Below are 16,739 nucleotides of genomic sequence, written 5' to 3'. Positions count from 1 at the left end.
ACCCTGGGCACATGCACAAGGGCCTGAACGTTGCTCAGAAAAACCAGAATCTAAATGCTAATATGTGAGCGCAGGGGATCTTTAAGAAGAACGGCAGAGCTGATTCTGTTCCTATATCTAGTATGTCACATTAACCATTAATCATTGTGGTTTTTTCCTTTTACCTTATAATACAACTTAGCAAGAGGTTGGCAAAAAATATTTTAAATTGTCCAGAGGATAATTTGAGATACAGTGACACTTGCCCTAAGTGAAGGCTGTGCCTCCAGAGATTGGCTAGTGATGGTAGCACCTGTATAAAACTGATATATGTGCATGTATATATAAATATATGCAACTTTTTACCAACAGGGCACATAATCAAAACATTTGAAACAAAACAAACAAACAAAAAACACAAAATACTGTGGGGAATTCCCTGGTGGTCCAGTGGTTAGGACTGTGCTTTCACTGCCGAGGGCCCGGGTTCAGTCCCTGGTCGGGGAACTAAGATCCCGCAAGCAGTGCACCAAAAAAAACAAAAAACAAAAGACATTTGGAAGCCATGGGCCTACGGGAGTCTATGACATTTTCTAACCTAGATATCAGAGTCTGGAAACAACCAGCAGGACCCACCTGATCCGGGAGTACAGAGGGTTAAGATGAGAAGAGGGAAAAACCAGAAAACAAAATAAGTTTATTCGTCCTCCTTCAGAGAACATTTTCCCTGAAATAGAGTCTCCCTGACACCAGGCACAGCTTCCACGACTGAACCGAGAGGACCTTCTTTCCCTTTACTTCTCCAACTAACCCAAAGCTTTTAAGACAGATGCCTGAAACCAAATCGGAGTGAAAAGCAGTGGCAGGTCTTCCACAATCCCAATTTTAGAAAGTTCAAGCTGCCACAGGAGAGGCTGTTGGGAGTGGCCTCCAGTTGAGATGAAGCACCCACTGCTGCAGTCAGCGGGAGGTCGCTAGTCCTGGCAGAAGGAAGGGCTTTGCTGCCTCCAGGATGTCCAGTTTAGGGTCCAGTGAGCGGCCAAGCCCCTCCAACACCATGATGGCAAACACAATTGAGGCAAAGTTGCTCTCAAGCTTTACCTGAAACAGAAAAACAGTTGTTCTTTCCGAAGCCCATTGATATACAGAGTGTCCTGGGTAACATGTCACCATCCACTCCCGGCCTCGTCTACCTGCCCATGTGATTTTTATCATCTACCTAACATTCTTTTCCCTACCCAGTCATTTTTCCCACCATCTCATCTACTCACCCAACCCCCATCTACTAGAAGTATTAAGGAAAATATAGGGGATGCAGTGTGTACAGCTCTTCTCTAGGGGAAGTGTGTAAGTGTGTGAATGACTTAAAAATACTAAAGTGAATAGTTTACAGCTACACCGGGAACCAGAAATCTAAATAAGGGTCATTCTTCAAAATCCACAGTAGTCTTTTTGAGACCAAGCACAACTGGCTTTGCTCAAATACAGCAGAGTTTCTTCCCCTTTGGAGCCAGGTTAATAGTAATAACAATTTACGAGAATTACCCAATTAATTCTCAAAAGTACTCTCATTATCTCCGTTCAGTAGATAAGGAAGCTAAGGCTCAGGGTGGCTCAGGTGGTGACTTGCTCAAGGCCTCTGGGTGAGGAAGAGTAGAGCCAGCATTTAAACCTAGAACAAGAATCTCTTTTCAGGTGGACAGAAGGTCAGGCAATGGAAGGTTGACTCATGGGGAAATAATCTTTGTTAAAAGTAAAGGGGGGGGGCTTCCCTGGTGGCACAGTGGTTGAGAGTCCGCCTGCCGATGCAGGGGATGCAGGTTTGTGCCCCGGTCTGGGAAGATCCCACATGCCGCGGAGTGGCTGGGCCCGTGGGCCATGGCCGCTGGGCCTGCGCGTCCGGAGCCTGTGCTCCGCAACGGGAGAGGCCACAGCGGTGAGAGGCCCACGTACCGCAAAAAAAAAACAAAAACAAAAACAAAAAAAACAAACAAAAAAAAAGTAAAGGTGGGGCTTCCCTGGTGGTGCAGTGGTTGAGAGTCCGCCTGCCAATGCAGGGGACACGGGTTCATGCCCCGGTCCAGGAAGATTCCACATGCTGCGGAGTGGCTGGGCCCATGAGCCATGGCCGCTGAGCCTGCGCGTCCGGAGCCTGTGCTCCGCAATGGGAGAGGCCACAACAGTGAGAGGCCCACGTACTGCAAAAAAAAAAAAAAAAAAAAAGTAAAGGGGACTGGGGACTTCCCTGGTGGCGCAGTGGTTAAGAATCTGCCTGCCAATGCAGGGGACACGGGTTTGAGCCCTGGTCTGGGAAGATCCCACATGGAGCAACTAAGCCCATGCATCACAACTACTGAGCCTGCGCTCTTAAGCCCGCGAGCCAGCCACAACTACTGAAGATCGTGTGCCAAGAGCCCGTGCTCCACAACAAGAGAAGCCACCGCAGCGCGAAGCCCGTGCACCACAGCAAAGAGTAGCCCCTGCTTGCCGCAACTAAAAAGAAAGCCTGTGCACAGCAACGAAGACCCAATGCAGCCAAAAATAAATAAATAAATTTATTAAAAAAAAAAAAAAAGTAAAGGGGACTTCCCTGGTGGCGCAGTAGTTAAGAATCTGCCTGCCAATGCAGGGGACACAGGTTCGAGCCCTGGTCCGGGAAGACCCCACGTGCCACGGAGCAACTAAATCCGTGTGCCACAACTACTAAGCCTCCACGCTAAAGCCCGTGAGCCACAACTGAGCCCAGGTAACACAACTACTGAAGCCCGAGCGCTTAGAGCCCGTGCTCCGCAACAAGAGAAGCCCGCGCGCCACAATGAAGAGTAGCCCTCTCGCCACAAGTAGAGAAAGCCCGCGCCAGCAACAAAGACCCAATGCAGCCATATATAAATAAATATTTAAATATTTTAAAATAAATAAATAAATAAGGGGTATTTTTCCCAGCTAAGGCCCAAAAACTTGTCTGGGGAGTCATATGGCTGATCAGGAGAAAGCGGCATGTTACACATGCACACTCATCGTGGGAACGTAAGATTGTGCAGGCTATGGAAGACAGTATGGAGCTTCCCCAAAAACTAAAAGAAATACCATCTGTAAATCAACTGTACTTGAATTTAAAAGAAACTATGTGATCTAGCAATCCCACTTCTGCATAAATATCCAAAAAGAATTGAAAGCAGGATCTCAAAGAGACATTCGCACACCCGTGTTCATTGCAGCATTGTTCTTAGTAGCCAAGAGGTAGAAGTGGCCCAAATGTCCATCAAAGGATGAACGAATAAAGAAAATACAGTATATACATACAATGGAATATTATTTAGTCTTTAAAAAAAAGGCAATCCTATCACCTGCTACAAAGTACATGAACCTCAAGAATATTACATCAAGTGAAATAAGCTGGTCACAGAAGTACAAATATCTTATGATTCTACTATATGAGAAATCTAGAGTCATCCAAATCATGGACACAGAAAGTGGAACAGTGGTTGCCAGGGGCTGGCGGGGAGAGAGGCATGGGGAGTTTTTGTTCAGTAGATACAGAGTTTTAGTTTTGCAAGATGAGAAAATTCTAGAGCTCTAGAGATCTGTTACACAACTTTGTGAATGTGGTTGACACCGCTGAGATGTGCACTTGGAGATGGGTAAGGGTAAATTTTATATTATTTTTTTAACCGCAATTTAAAATGTTTTGAATTGTTTTAAATTAAGTGCCTGGTGAAGCACTTGAATAGAGTGGCTGTACTCGATTGGCCCTCTCTCTGCTGTCCTGTCCTGAGAATCACAATGACAACAGCAAACATCTAAAGCTCTGGTAACCGTTGTGTCCCACGCAGTGTATGAGGAAGGCTGTGTGCCAGTGGGAGCACCGGAGGCCAGAGAACAAAGCAGCTGGGAGTGGGGCTCCGCAGTCGGGCTGCGGGCACAGGGTCGGGCACTACCATGGGGGCCACCTGGCCGGGGGTGAGTTGCTCGGTGCCGGCCTCGAGGAATGTTGCGGGGATTAAATCAGATACTAATAAATGTTACACAGCTAAATTAGTTGCGTAGAGGGGAGTCACGGCACACTGCTACCGTTGTCAAGGCCTCATCCGGCCCTCCCAGCGGCCCCGGGGAGACTTGGAGAGACTTGAGCAGGTCAGAGCTGGTTGGTGCAGAGCTGGCTGTGAGCCTCACCCTCCGGCTCCCCGTCCCGTGCAACTGAACTCCCAGGAGTGTGTGTTCATTCCAGGTTCTCTCCAAGCCAGCCCCCTAGCAATGATTAAAGCTTTCCCCAATCCTAAGGTGATATTTAAGTCATTTTTTTTTCCTTTTTTTTTTTTTTTTTTTTTTTTTTTTTGCGGTACACGGGCCTCTCACTGTTGTGGCCTCTCCCGCTGTGGAGCACAGGCTCCGGACCCGCAGGCTCAGCAGCCATGGCTCACGGGCCCAGCCGCTCCGCGGCATGTGGGATCCTCCCGGACCGGGGCATGAACCCATGTCCCCCGCATCGGCAGACGGACTCTCAACCACTGCGCCACCAGGGAAGCCCTAAGTCATTTTTAAAATGGAACCTGTCAAAAGTTTTGGAAAACAAAGTTTTTCACCAAAAACCCCGCCAATGTGGGATTACAACGTGACCAAGGAAAGATTTTACCAGACGTCAAGAAACAGAAACAGCACTCTTCACCACAAGGATCGGTGCATGCAACGTTTTCAAAAACAAGATCTCACATAAGAAAAGTACCTGTCACCACCCTGAGGCCACCCACCTTCCCCAGATCCCTCCCCTCCTGCCTGACCAGAGGGCGAGCTCTCCACCCAGACCTCACCTTGTGAGTCATCAGCAACTTAAAGACATTCGAGAGAAGGATGGAAACTTGAAGCTGGAAAACAGAATAAAGAGTCTGCAGAGGCTGCAGAGCCCCCGGGAACCCCTTCTCCCTTGCCTGCCCCGTCCCACGGCCACACGCACGCACGCACACACACACAGCAGTGAGCAGAAACAGACTGCCTGACAAATCCCAGAAAGGACTGCATGCACACAAGCCCAACTTGCACCTCACAGCTGAGTTCAAAGACCCCTCGGAAGGACCAGCCTGGAGGCCTCTACCCCCACACTCCCGGCACACACAGACATCACTTCGGAATCAATAAGACAGGCAGCGCCGGGGGGCCCGCTGCCGCTCCCCACTGCCAGTGGGCCACCTCTTGTTCTGACTCGCTCCAGCTAGCGTGGACTTGGGAATGAACTTGGGAAGAAAACTCAGGTTTGTCAGAACTGTGTGCAGAATACCAAGTGGGCTCTGCTGCAGGTCTAAATAGAGGGCGTGAACATTCGGTATGTCCTCTGTCTGCTCAGGGGCCTCAGTCCTCCCTCGCCCCACCGCCATGCTCCGCTGAGCTCCACGGACATAAGGCAGCAGAACAGCTGACCCCCAGTCTGGGCAGGGCAGGTATGCAGCACTACATATGTCACCGTCCCAGCAGCCACCCAGGAGAGCCTGGTCAAGGAGCCGCTCTTGAAAGCCGGGATTCCAGAGGGCCTCCTCACACCTCAAAGATGTGGGCAGAGGAAAAGCTTTGTTCTTTATCTGCCTGAAAACCCAAGCCCCTCGAGACTTCCCCCCATGAAGAGGCCTCCCTTAGACCTGTGGTTTGCTGTGTCCAAGGGCAAGGTCAGTAAACACCCCGAGGCCCCTGCGCCTGGAGTGGCCTGCTCACCTTTTCCAGCGTGATGGTGTTCTTCCTGGCCTGGGTCACCAGCCTGGCCATCTCAGCCTTAAATCCCTCCACATCCTTGCACTCACTGGCCCGGGCATGATGCAGGATGAGCTCAGCCACTCTTTGGCCCTGGAAGACGCAAAAGAAAAAAACTTGGTAGAGTCAAGAGGGCATAAAACTAGATGCTCTGCCCAAACTTCTTCATATCCTAGTTGTTTCCGCCCCAAATTTTCTACCACCCTGCTTTTGGCCACCCATCCTTTTTTAGCTTTACTTCCCCGCCCCGCCATACCTGGTAAATAGTCAAGGTCTTTTGCAGCTTGTCTTGGGCAGTGGGGCCCCACCTATACTCAGCACAGTCAAGGAAAGGAGCTGCACTGTCTCCTTTGCCTCCAAGGCCACCCAGGCCCAGCAGCAAAGCCAGTGCCTGCTACGCGGCACTGCCGACCAACCCACCTGGCCCAGAGCCACCAGGACCTGCCGCCAGCCTGGACCAGCCACACCATCCTTGAGGGCGGTCTTCCCGCCCGAACAGAATTCCCTGCTCACGGCTGACCCAGCCTCTGTGCTCCAGTCGTCTCACCCCTCCTCCACCCAGGAAGCCCCTGATCAAAGCCTCCATGGTCTCCCCAGCACCCACGCAGCCCCGGCGGTCACAGCCCAGGAGCCAGGCTCCTCCTCCTCGGCTGTGACCTTCTTCTTTTGCCCAAACCTGTGCAGAGGAGCACCTCCCACCCCCTCACCAGCCACTGCACCTCAGTGTTGAACCTCGGCCCAGGAGGTCCTTTCTACCTGGCTCAGGCTCACGCCTCTGGTCTGCCCCCTCAGAAGCCTCCTAAGCAGGGGTTCCTCTGAATTTCGCCTTTTCTTCCAGCTTTCTCTTTCCCAGGGTCTTTCTTGCTGGAGAATTCACTGTCCCCCTTGATGTGGCACTTTAGGTTGACTCAGTAGAGGCTTCGCTGAGTCCTTTTTGCTAAATAATAATTCTCAACCACTGGAGCCCCTCAGAGGCACGGGGTGAGGGGTTAAAACCACTTATGTCCCCCCACACCCGCCCCAATCATGTGTTTTCCCACACCTGGAGAATAAGTTCCCTGAGCTGCTGCTTCTCACCAGCCCCACCTTCTCGCAGCAAATGGCACAGACCAGGGCGGCTGTTATTCAGTCAAGAAGCTAGCGTTCCCAGGGCCCAGCTGTACACTTACTGAGGAAGGAAGAGAGACCACCAGAACAACAGCATTTGGGAAGGAGGAATGTCTTCCCATCATTCCAAACCATGAGCCGCTCGAGCAGGCCCGTTCTGACTACAGAGCCTTCGGCAGCTTCATTGTCCTGCTCCCCTTCCTTCTCCCCGCTTCCTCTCTCTGCTCCACCCATTTCCATCAGGAGCGCCCTTGGCAAACACAGGCATTTACAAGAATGACAAACGCTGAGGAGCCCCAAGGTTCCCAAGGGCCTAAAAAATTCACCCCCAAATCCCGAGAGCCCAGTGGGTCTCACCTGCCCCATCACCACGGCCATGAAGACTTCCCGGAAGTTCCTCAGGTCGGCAGCCTGCAGCTCGGCCACAATGCCGGCGTCCAGAAGCACCAGGCACAGCGGGCACCGGGCAGGCGTCACAGCCACTGCCAGCGCGTCACAGACATCTACCTGCTGAGGCTGCGCCTCTTGGCTCTTGGGAAGACCGTCGGCGCCCTGAACCAGGATGTTCCCAGGGTGAAGGTCCGCATGGACAAAGTTGTCCACAAATATCTGGGAAGAGATCAGAGCTACTCTAGGCTAAGTCAACCTCACCATCCCATCACCACGAGGCCACGTGTGGAAAAGCTTCCAGGGTGACGCGAGTTCTCGATGATGAATTACAAGGCAGAGAGGTGTGCGTTTTATAAAGCCTCAGAGCTTGATATCATTGATTGAAAATTTGTACAGGGACAAGCCAGGTTGATGTTTTCAGGAGAAAATTTATTTTCAAAGTAAAGAGCATTAAAAATGATCATAGGGGAACATGATCAAAGACCAAACCGCATTTCAAGAGACTTATTTTTACTCTATGAGTTGAGCAATTAATATTCAAATTAAAAATTATCTAGTCATTGTTGACAGATTTTCCCCAAACCTCTCAGTTCTTACAATTCATGTAACTTCCTTCCTTCAAAAATATTTCATAAATCAGACTTTGCCTCCATTACCTCCATCTGTCCACATAACGAAGGCTAGCAGTGATCCTGACAGCTGTACTGGCACATGGAATCGGGGAGGCTGGGAGAAATGGCTTTGAACCTGCTAAGCAGGAAAGAAAGCCCCAGGCACTGTGATGGAGGGAAAGTCAGGCATGACTTTGTGGAACAGGAATCTGCCTGCTGTGAAAGAGCATAGAAACCACCAGCAATCCTTCTATGAGGGGAAGGAGAGACCCGGGGCAGAGGTACAGAACAGCTGCTGCTGGAGGGGCTCCTGGGGGCCTCCTTCCAGCCAACACAGAGCCCTTCCTCCTACTGGATTCAGGCCAAAGACCCCATCCCTCATGGTGGTCATGGCAGCAGGTCACTGAGGGACCCTTCTAGTCCAGATCCTGGCTCTGCTGGAGGTAAGGGAGGCTGCTATCCTGGTGGAAATCCCAGGAACTGAGGAAGCCGGGGCCTGCACACCTGTAGGATACGGTCACCAAAGGCTAGCTGACCCCCGACCCTGGGACAGAACCTCCTGGCACCTTGCTGTTAGCTGAGCCCCAGGGTCCTTGATCCCACAAGCTGGAAGCCCCCCGTGATCTCCCAACTCCTGAGCGCTGCTTAGCACTGCTTCTCCCCTAGCTACTCCCCCCTGCACCCTCCCCTCTGGCCCACGGTGCGCCTCGGAGCCCTGTTACTGGGGACAAAGTCCTCTCCCCACTGAGCTTCCACTGTGCTGACAGTGGAAACCCAGCTCTCCAGCGACAACCCCACTTCTCCAGGAGCCCCTTGGGTGAGGGCTACCTATTCTCGATACCCACGCACCCCAGGGCTGGAGGTGAAGTCAGAGCCACTCAACCAGCAGCCCCTGTCACCCTGAGCCCTCTCCAGGTGTCTGGCTTACAGCCTCCTGTGCTGTCTGCCTGCACCACACCACCGTCCCGCTCGGCGCACCCATTCCCACCTCTGCCCCACTTCTGCCACCTGCCTGGCCCTCACGGCTCCACCTTGGTTACCTGGTTTCTCTCCTCCTACTCTCTGACCACACGCCTGGTTCCTTCCTACCCCGATTCTGTACCCCCAGACCTGGGCACTCGTCCTCACTATGCATCCTAGACCAGCTGTCTGTGCCTCGACCACTCTCTTCTGTGCCAACCACCAGGAAGAGTTCAGACCCTCGACAATCTCAGTATCTTTTTTTTTAAAATTTATTTATTTTTACTTATTATTTTTGGCTGTGTTCGGTCTTTGTTGCTGTGCGTGGACTTTCTCTAGTTGCAGTGAGCGGGGGCTACTCTTCGTTGTGGTGCGCAGGCTTCTCATTGCGGTGGCTTCTCTTGTTGCAGAGCACAGGCTCTAGAGCACGCGGGCTTAGTAGATGTGGCACGTGGGCTCAGTAGTTGTGGCTCGTGGGCTCTAGAGCACAGGCTCAGTAGTTGTGGCTCACGGGCTTAGTTGCCCCGCAGCATGTGGGATCTTCCCGGACCAGGGCTTGAACCCGTGTTCCCTGCATTGGCAGGCGGATTCTTAACCACTGTGCCACCAGGGGAGCCCGTGTATCTTCTTTCCTTGCTCCTACACATGAGCTGCTAACAATGCTGGGTTCCTGCTGTTACTACTAGTGATGAAATAACTGATATTGCTTTGGGCTCACTATAGCCTTTTTTGAGTGTCAACTCATTAGTAATTATTGTCAGGCCATCCTCTCCAAGGAGACAGCTAGACTTCCTTCACATCCCGGAGGAGATGGTGCCACTTCCTGAACAAATCCTGGGGCTGGGACGGCCCATCCTAAATGACCCTCGGGTACCCGTACTTCACCCACTTAGCATCGCCTGTCTTCCCACTAAACGGGGATGTTCCCTGAACATTGTTGTCATGTCTCTTTTGCTCACAACTGTAAATCCAGCACTTAATTCAGTGCCTGGCACGTAGCAGGTGCTCAACAAATACTTGCTGAATGAATGAATGAAATAGCATGTAACACCCGAGGTGGTCTTTGGCTGTTTGTCTAAACTGTAGGCAAGTCGGGTGGGGCCTGGGTCTCCCTCCCCACTCTTGCACAGAGACACAGCGCATAACACGGAGAAAGTGCTCAACAGAAAGCTGTAGAAGAAGGCGCGTTTGGGTCAGCTGGGCTATCTCTAGAGCTGACCCTCTCCAGCCAGCAGCCGTTTGCTCGGCCGAACAGGGTCCCCCACCTCCCGCCTCCCACACACAATTCCACCGCGTGCCAGCTGAGCGGCCGCCCTGCCGTGAACTCACCATCTTCAGGAGCATGTTGATCCCCAGCCGCGCAATCTTCCTCTTCACGTCCCCGGGAATCCCTGCTTGCTGGTAACTAGACACAGGCACACTCTCCTGGGGGAAGATCGGGGAGAGAACAGCTTCAGCCTGCACAGCCCGTGACTGCCCCGCTCCTCGTCTCCATGGGGACACACCCGCACGGCCTTCCCACTGATGGGGAAGTGACCCGGAGAGGTTTTCCTTTCTTAGAGCCCCTATGAATCTGTCACCCACAAGATAATTTTAACCTATTTACCCTTCCCTTCTACAACACGTATCAACAAGTCCCATAGGTTTACTAGGGAGGAAATCCAGCGGCTGCCACCCACAGGTAAGAGAGGCTTTGCTGTCAGGGTGAGCTTGTTTCTGGTCAAGAATCAGCCAATGGGCACAAGAATGAGCTCTGTGACCTCACAGGAGGGAAAAGAAAAGGAAGAGAGAAGAAAGGGGAGCCAGTCAGTACGTGTTTCGTGTTTCGTATAGGTTAGTTATTTAATTGTCAAAGCAGCCTATTGAGATAGATCTTGTTATCCCTAATTAACAAATAAAAGAACTAAAGCCCAGAGAGTTTAAGTAACTTGCTCAAAGTCACACAGCTAGTAACAGTGGGTCATTCAGGTCACTCCTCTGGATCTCATTACCATCTTTACAAAGGAGACTGAACCAGGAGACAGCTAAGGCCATGACAGGAATGCTTGTTGAGCACTTTCTCTGTGTTGAGCACTTTTGCCGCGCAGTCTCTGTGCAGAGGGCATTTTGCATTCAATGTTTCATTGACTCTTGGGACAACCCTATGAGGCAGGAAGGCTTGCCTGCTGTTGTGCAGGAGGGAACTGAAGCCAGCCAGCAAATACAGTGGCAGAGCAGACTTCCAAATCCAGAAAGTCTTAGGTCAGGGCCAGGCTCTCAGCCACCTTGCTACGCTGCCTTCCACCCTCAGGCGTATCCAAACCCCTCTCAGTTTCACAGGCAGTAATCACATGCTCTCTTGGCTTTTGTCTTTTCCAACTCAGGCCTTCCTGTGAAGGGGAGACAACCTGACTATGAGTAAAAGGCGCGGCCAGGGGAAGCTCTCAGTCTTACTTCATACGTTTCCACCAAGACATCCCTGGTGACAAAGGGACGCAGAGGGGTGGGGAATTTGACAGAGTTCACATTCAGGAAGTTGCATTGGAAGTGTTCTAGATTCCGAGCTTCATAACGCAGGTCAATCTACAGGGAAATGGAGAGAAGAGGTGAGGGAAGGGGTAGCCTGGGCCCAGAGACAGCAAAATCTGAACCCCCCAAGAGCTAGCAAGTCCCGAGATTCACCTGCCTTCCCCACCTGCTCTCTTGCAGAACTCCCAAGAAACTCGGGCTGCCCCAGAAGTCTCAAGCCCCATCCCTACCCCACGACGTGAGCTCCAAGCTGCAGACAGCAGACACGCTGGAGAACTTGTCTAAACTGAATTTACGTTCACCCTGCCCCCAGTCACCTGCGAGTCACTGCAGATTACACCTTCTCTCTTACCCTCCATACCCATGGGAGACTCAGTGCCATCAACTCTGCAGCCCTCACCACTCTCAGATCTGTTCCCCTTTTCCATCCCACTGTTCCTCCCACGGTGACTCAAAACCAGTCACCTGAACCCTAACAGAGGTGTCCTAGTTGGGCTCCCTGTCCCCCATCTTCCCTCTCTCCAATCCATGTTCTGGTGTCCCTCCCACCCCATCTGCAGGACGGAGTCTTCATTCATTAGGATGACGTCCAAGGTGGGCCATGGTTTGGCCCCTGCTTCTCTCTCCAGGTCCATCTCTTGGGGCGCCTCCTCCTTCCTCTACTTCCCCAAACTCCAGCTGCACCCAATCTGCAGAGTGCTGAACATCTCAGCCTGCCAGATGCCTCCCGTCTCAGTGCCTTGTTTACTCCCCCTGACTGGAATGTTCTTCCCCCATTTGGGCCAACTGCAAACACTGCCCTTTCGCGAGTCAGCGCAAGCCTAGGGAGCCTGGACCCTCAGGGTGGAATGACCACTTCCCCTCTTGAGCCTCAGCTGAACCCGACCGAATCTGTAGAGACTCCTATTGTAACTCATGCTTTTTCTCCAAATATTTCACATCAGCCCTCCTCCTACTACTATATATTCCTTGAGGACAGGAAAACCTCACTTGTTTTCTTAGTTCACCAGCTTCTAACACAGTTCTTAATACATGTTACATGAATTTATAAATGAACATACACCCCCTACATACACCCAGACTCTAAGATTTCAAGGCTGGGAACGTGATTGGACCACTCAGAGCTACAGCTGGTAGGAAGAGTTGATTTTTGAGATAAATGGGGTGCGCTATAGAGGTCTAAGCTTCAAGTGATGGGATCCCATGATGCCTATCAGACTTCTCAAAGGGGAACTGAAGCTCAGATGGTAGAACTGAGAGTGATTAATGCCAAGATGGGTGTCAGAAAAGAAGTTATTTTTCTCTGTTTTAATTTTCTTTTATTATCAAACCTACACAACTCCATAGCATAAAGCAAAGCTTTCTAAACGTTAAAACGCATCCCTGGGGCTTAAAACCCTAAATCAGAGGACATAAGTGAAGACTTGGTACACTGCTTCTGAAAGCCTGCCAATTTCTGTGCCAACCGCCAGGAAGCCAGCACAGATGCCTCCTTGGAGCCCTGAGAGCCTCCAGCATGTTTACCAAGTCTGGCTACTTAAACAGGTGTCCCAAGGGCCCTGGACAAGGAGGAGGTCCTTGTCTACTCATTAACCCCGGAAACAAAGCAAACCAAAGGCACCGTGTGTGACTTCGCTAATTCTTCTTCTGCTTCTGGAGTTCGGCCATTGATTGTGGCACAGATAATGCTATATGTTCCACCAGAATCATTTCATTTTCATCCCAGACACTAAGGAAGACTGCCTTCCCCAAGCTCCCTTGTAGTTACACTGGGCCCGTGTGATTAAAGCTCTGACCTGTAGACTGGGAAGAAGTGATATATATCACTTCCAGACCTGGCCACAGAATCCTTTACATGACCCTCCGTGGTCTCTCTCCCCATTCCACACTGACCCCAGATGACAAATTTGGGAGGAAACTGGGTCCCTGAATAACTATGGAGTAGAGCTGCCACTCACTCCCTCAGTTCACCTGCATGGAGCTTTCATATAAGCAAAAAATAACATTGTTGCATTAAGTCACTGAGATTTGGATATTCTTTGTTATATCAGCTAGCATCACCTATCCTGACTAATATACTACATTAGCCACAACGCACTGGGAAAATACTCATCCATTCAGCATTTACTAAGCAGCTGCTAATGGCAAAAACTGTTGTGTGCTATTTACAACTGAGGGAAAGAGAATTCACCTGTTGCACCATGAGCTTCTCAAATTCCTCCACAATCTCAGGCAAGCTGAGCCACTTGATTCCTGGCAAAAGTGCAAGGACTCGGCTGCCCATCTTCATCAGCAGCAGGTCCATCTGCACCTGAGCAAGCAGGCCAGGGTGCAACACCTGCCAAAAGGAGGCACAGTGAGACAGGAGGGATCAATCAACCCAGCCACGGCTGGGTCCTACCGTCAAAGGAGAGTCAGCAGGCTTCTCATCAGAGCAAAGGAGAAGCAGTCCCAACGCCCAGGATGCTCCTGCATTCCTCCCTTTGCGTCTTCCTAAGGAGACTCAGAGGGCAGCTCGCCTGCATGGCACTCAGCTTTGCTGGGAAGCATAGGTGGGCTTCTCCTTCAAATACATTAAGTTTAGATCAGTGATTCCTAAACATTAGTGAGCATAAAAGTCACCGTGGGTTGCTTGGTGAAAATGTGGACTCCCAGATCTCCTCCAAGACCTACTGAGTCAGGGACTTCCCTGGTGGTCTAGTGGTTAAGACTCCACGCTCCCAAGGCAGGGGGCCCGGGTTCGATCCTGATCAGGGAACTAGATCCCACATGCATGCTGCAACTAAGATCCAGCGCAGCCAAATAAATAAATAAATAAATATTTTTAAAAAAGACGTACTGAATCAGACTGGCTGGAAGGGGAGCTGGGAATCTGCATTTTACTGAGTGTACAGGTAGCTGAGTCAGGTGGTCCAAAGCCTGCAAAATACTGCTCTAGAGTCACAGAACTCCAGAGGTGGAATGGAAAGAGTTCAAACTCCAGTTCTGCAACCCATTTCCTGTATGAAACTGGACAAGCTGTGCAACTTCTCTCAGCCTCCTGTTCTATCATTTAAAACATGCATATAGGGGACTTCCCTGGTGGTTCAGTGGTTAAGACTATATGCTTCCAATGCAGGGGGGCGCCGGTTCGATCCCTGGTTAGGGAACCAAGATCCCACACGCTGCGTGGAATGGCCAAAACAACAAACAAAAAAACCCCATGCGGACAATAACCCCTACCTCCACCTCAAATCCTTTTAGGAATAAAGTGGAGTATAAATAAAGATATAAGAAAAAAAATGCCTATCTCGGGCATCTAATAAAGATTAAACAATGCATCTGACGTGACGGGCATGTTTCCTGGTATACAGCAGGCATCCACTCCTTTTGTATCCCACAGAGCAGAGGGAACCTTCGAGATATTTTGGACCAGTGTTTCCTAAATGTGCCTAATGATGAGAATCATTTGCAGCATTTATAAAAAGCCAGGCCCAGGCTCTTCCCTTGGAAAGTATAACTCAGTAGGTCTGAGTGAGGCACCCTTGGGAGGGTTTTATCTGAGGAGGTAAAAGAGAGCACCAGGGTATTTGCTACTAGCATCTGCCAGTTCTCCTGGGGACATGCTGAACAGGGGTGGAAAGGTGTGGAGAGAAGAGTTGATGGAGCCCGGGAAGGGGTGATTGCAAATAAAGAGAGAAGGAAACCACTTCTGTAAAATGAACGCCACCCTCTTGGGCTCACCACAGCACACCTAACACAGTCTGTCTCCGATCTATCCTGACCCCAGAGCAGGAGGTCAGCTGAATGGTGGGTCCTCCACCCACAGCGACAGCCAACTCCAAACCCTCTTCATTTTCCTCTTTCAGACCATTCGCATCACCACTCCTTCAAGCCAAGAAATCAAACAGCTTGCACATCACAGGCACTCAGATAACGGTCAAGCTAAAAGAAATCAATGGAAGGCAATGTGGGGTGACTTGCAAAGGGGGACTTCCTGATCTGGGCAGCTCCGTGGAGTCGGTGAGATTTTAGAGATGGGAAGGGTCTGGCTGCAAACATCAGAACACTTACTTTCACGGCCACGGGGATGAGGTGATCTGGCTGTGGTCCATGGGCGAGTCCCGAAGCCTGAGACAAGGCTGCATTCGATCCAACCAGGTCAGCTTTAGGGAAGAGCAGCCCTTCTAGAAATGACTGGTCGGCAAGACTTCCTTGAGGCCTCCACGCCTTCCCCAAGTGTCCAAGGAGCTCTCCCAGCCCCCGGACTTTCCCGGCTTCCGAAGAAAGCTGCAGTCTGGAGGCTGTGGCCAGTCTCCGGATGCTGTCATTCTCCAGGAAGGCAGGATTGGCACGTGCTTTGTACACTTGGGCCACGCAGCCGGAACCCACAGGCTCCTGCTTCTCAAAGCAAAGGACCCTTCCCCAGTCCTCTCCGAAGGCCTGCCGTAGGAAGTGTTCAGTGTGGGTCCAAGGATGGGGCGTCACCTGGACGTGCAGCTTGGAGAACTGCGCACAGAAAGCCTCTGAGAAGAGATCACGCCGGGTGCTGGCCCACTGGCCGAGTTTGATGTATGTTGGACCGGAGGTCTCGGTGGCTTTCAGAAGCAGGTGGAGCCAGAGCCTGGAGACGCTGGGAGCCAGGTAGGTGAGGGGGTAGAGTAAAAGGAGGGGGAAGAATTTCACCAAGAGCGCCCCCGCGCGGAGCCAGATCCGCAAGTGCAGAAGGAGGCAGCCTAGCCGCTGCTCCGGGGGGACTCTCTCCAGTGGCCCGTTTTCAGCCAGGTCACTCCAACTGGTCCTTTGCCGACACAAGCTCTCAGGGACACCCTTGCCAATGTCCTCAGAGGCTGAGATGAGTTTGGGCAAAGTGCCAAGCAGAAGCCAACAGAGTCTAGCCTTGCGACAGCACCCAGAGGGTCTCAAAAGGCCGAGGTCCTTTCTGAGCTCCAAGCCCCTTAGGTGCGACAAGCAGACCCTGACAGAGAAGCGCCAGGGGGTCACCATGCTCTCCCAGAGGTCGCGGTCCAGGCTGCCTGCCTCCACTTAAGGAGCACCCATCTTCGTTCCTTCTTTCCGCAAGGCTGGCCTGAGTCTGGGCCCCAGCTGAGTATTCCACTTGAAAGCGAGGCAGCTGTGAGACTCGGGGAGCTCAGACCTCGCCTCGCGTGTGCAGCCTCTGCCGGGTCCTGCTGCGAGTCCTGCCTCCTCAGGGCCGCCCCGCCCCGCGGGCCCGCAACCCTGCCCCGCCTCCGCCGCAGGAGGGCTGGCCCATCAGTCCCCGCTCCCTGCCGGATACCTCGCCTGGGTCTGAGGCCCGAGGGTTTTCGGAACTGAGAGCCGGAGGAGCCAAGCCAGGCCCAGGTCGGGGACGTGGCCCGCGCGAGGTGGCCGCGCGGGTGGAGACAGAGCCGGGCCGCAGCAGGGTCACCGCGCACGCCAGCCGGCGCGCTGAGGGGCTGCGCGGGG

General features: G+C 51.9%; 1 protein-coding gene and 1 long non-coding RNA gene across 3 annotated transcripts in view; one reads left to right on the top strand and one right to left on the bottom strand.

Annotated features, from left to right (window-relative positions):
- Window positions 1-14,611, top strand: part of LOC137229385 (uncharacterized) — an 18,829-nt gene extending 4,218 nt beyond the window's left edge. The window contains exon 3 of the long non-coding RNA XR_010945656.1: window positions 11,472-14,611. This is a non-coding gene — a long non-coding RNA (uncharacterized lncRNA). The remainder of the gene's footprint in view (window positions 1-11,471) is intronic.
- ADCK2 (aarF domain containing kinase 2) lies at window positions 657-16,739 on the bottom strand. 2 transcript variants are annotated; one of them, XR_010945655.1, is made up of 9 exons: window positions 15,345-16,739; window positions 13,483-13,629; window positions 11,217-11,345; window positions 10,113-10,208; window positions 7,180-7,431; window positions 5,680-5,808; window positions 4,788-4,841; window positions 1,525-1,651; window positions 940-1,080 (listed from the first exon to the last, which is right to left on the bottom strand). XR_010945655.1 is itself a non-coding variant. In XM_067747203.1 (8 exons), exons 1-8 carry the CDS (start codon window positions 16,275-16,277, stop codon window positions 940-942), a joined length of 1,881 nt encoding a protein of 626 aa, XP_067603304.1. In that variant the 5' UTR covers window positions 16,278-16,739; the 3' UTR covers window positions 657-939. The 2 variants fall into 2 exon arrangements, 1 of the variants encoding a protein (XP_067603304.1); XM_067747203.1 differs by lacking the exon at window positions 1,525-1,651 and having other exon boundaries at window positions 657-1,080.

The sequence above is a fragment of the Pseudorca crassidens genome, chromosome 8 (assembly GCF_039906515.1).
Source record: "Pseudorca crassidens isolate mPseCra1 chromosome 8, mPseCra1.hap1, whole genome shotgun sequence".
Taxonomy (NCBI): domain Eukaryota; kingdom Metazoa; phylum Chordata; class Mammalia; order Artiodactyla; family Delphinidae; genus Pseudorca; species Pseudorca crassidens.
The sequence above is the reverse complement of the archived record's forward strand: the minus strand, read 5'-3'. Positions and strand labels throughout refer to the sequence as shown.

Coding starts and splice junctions, on each gene's coding strand:
- ADCK2 (XM_067747203.1), bottom strand. CDS start 16,277: ATGGTGACCCCCTGGCGCTTCTCTGTCAGGGTCTGCTTGTCGCACCTA. Junction 13,630..15,344: donor TCATCCCCGTGGCCGTGAAA/GTAAGTGTTCTG, acceptor TCCTTTTGGCAG/GTGTTGCACCCTGGCCTGCT. Junction 10,209..11,216: donor TCTTGGTGGAAACGTATGAA/GTAAGACTGAGA, acceptor ATCTTCCCCCAG/GAGAGTGTGCCTGTGTCTAG.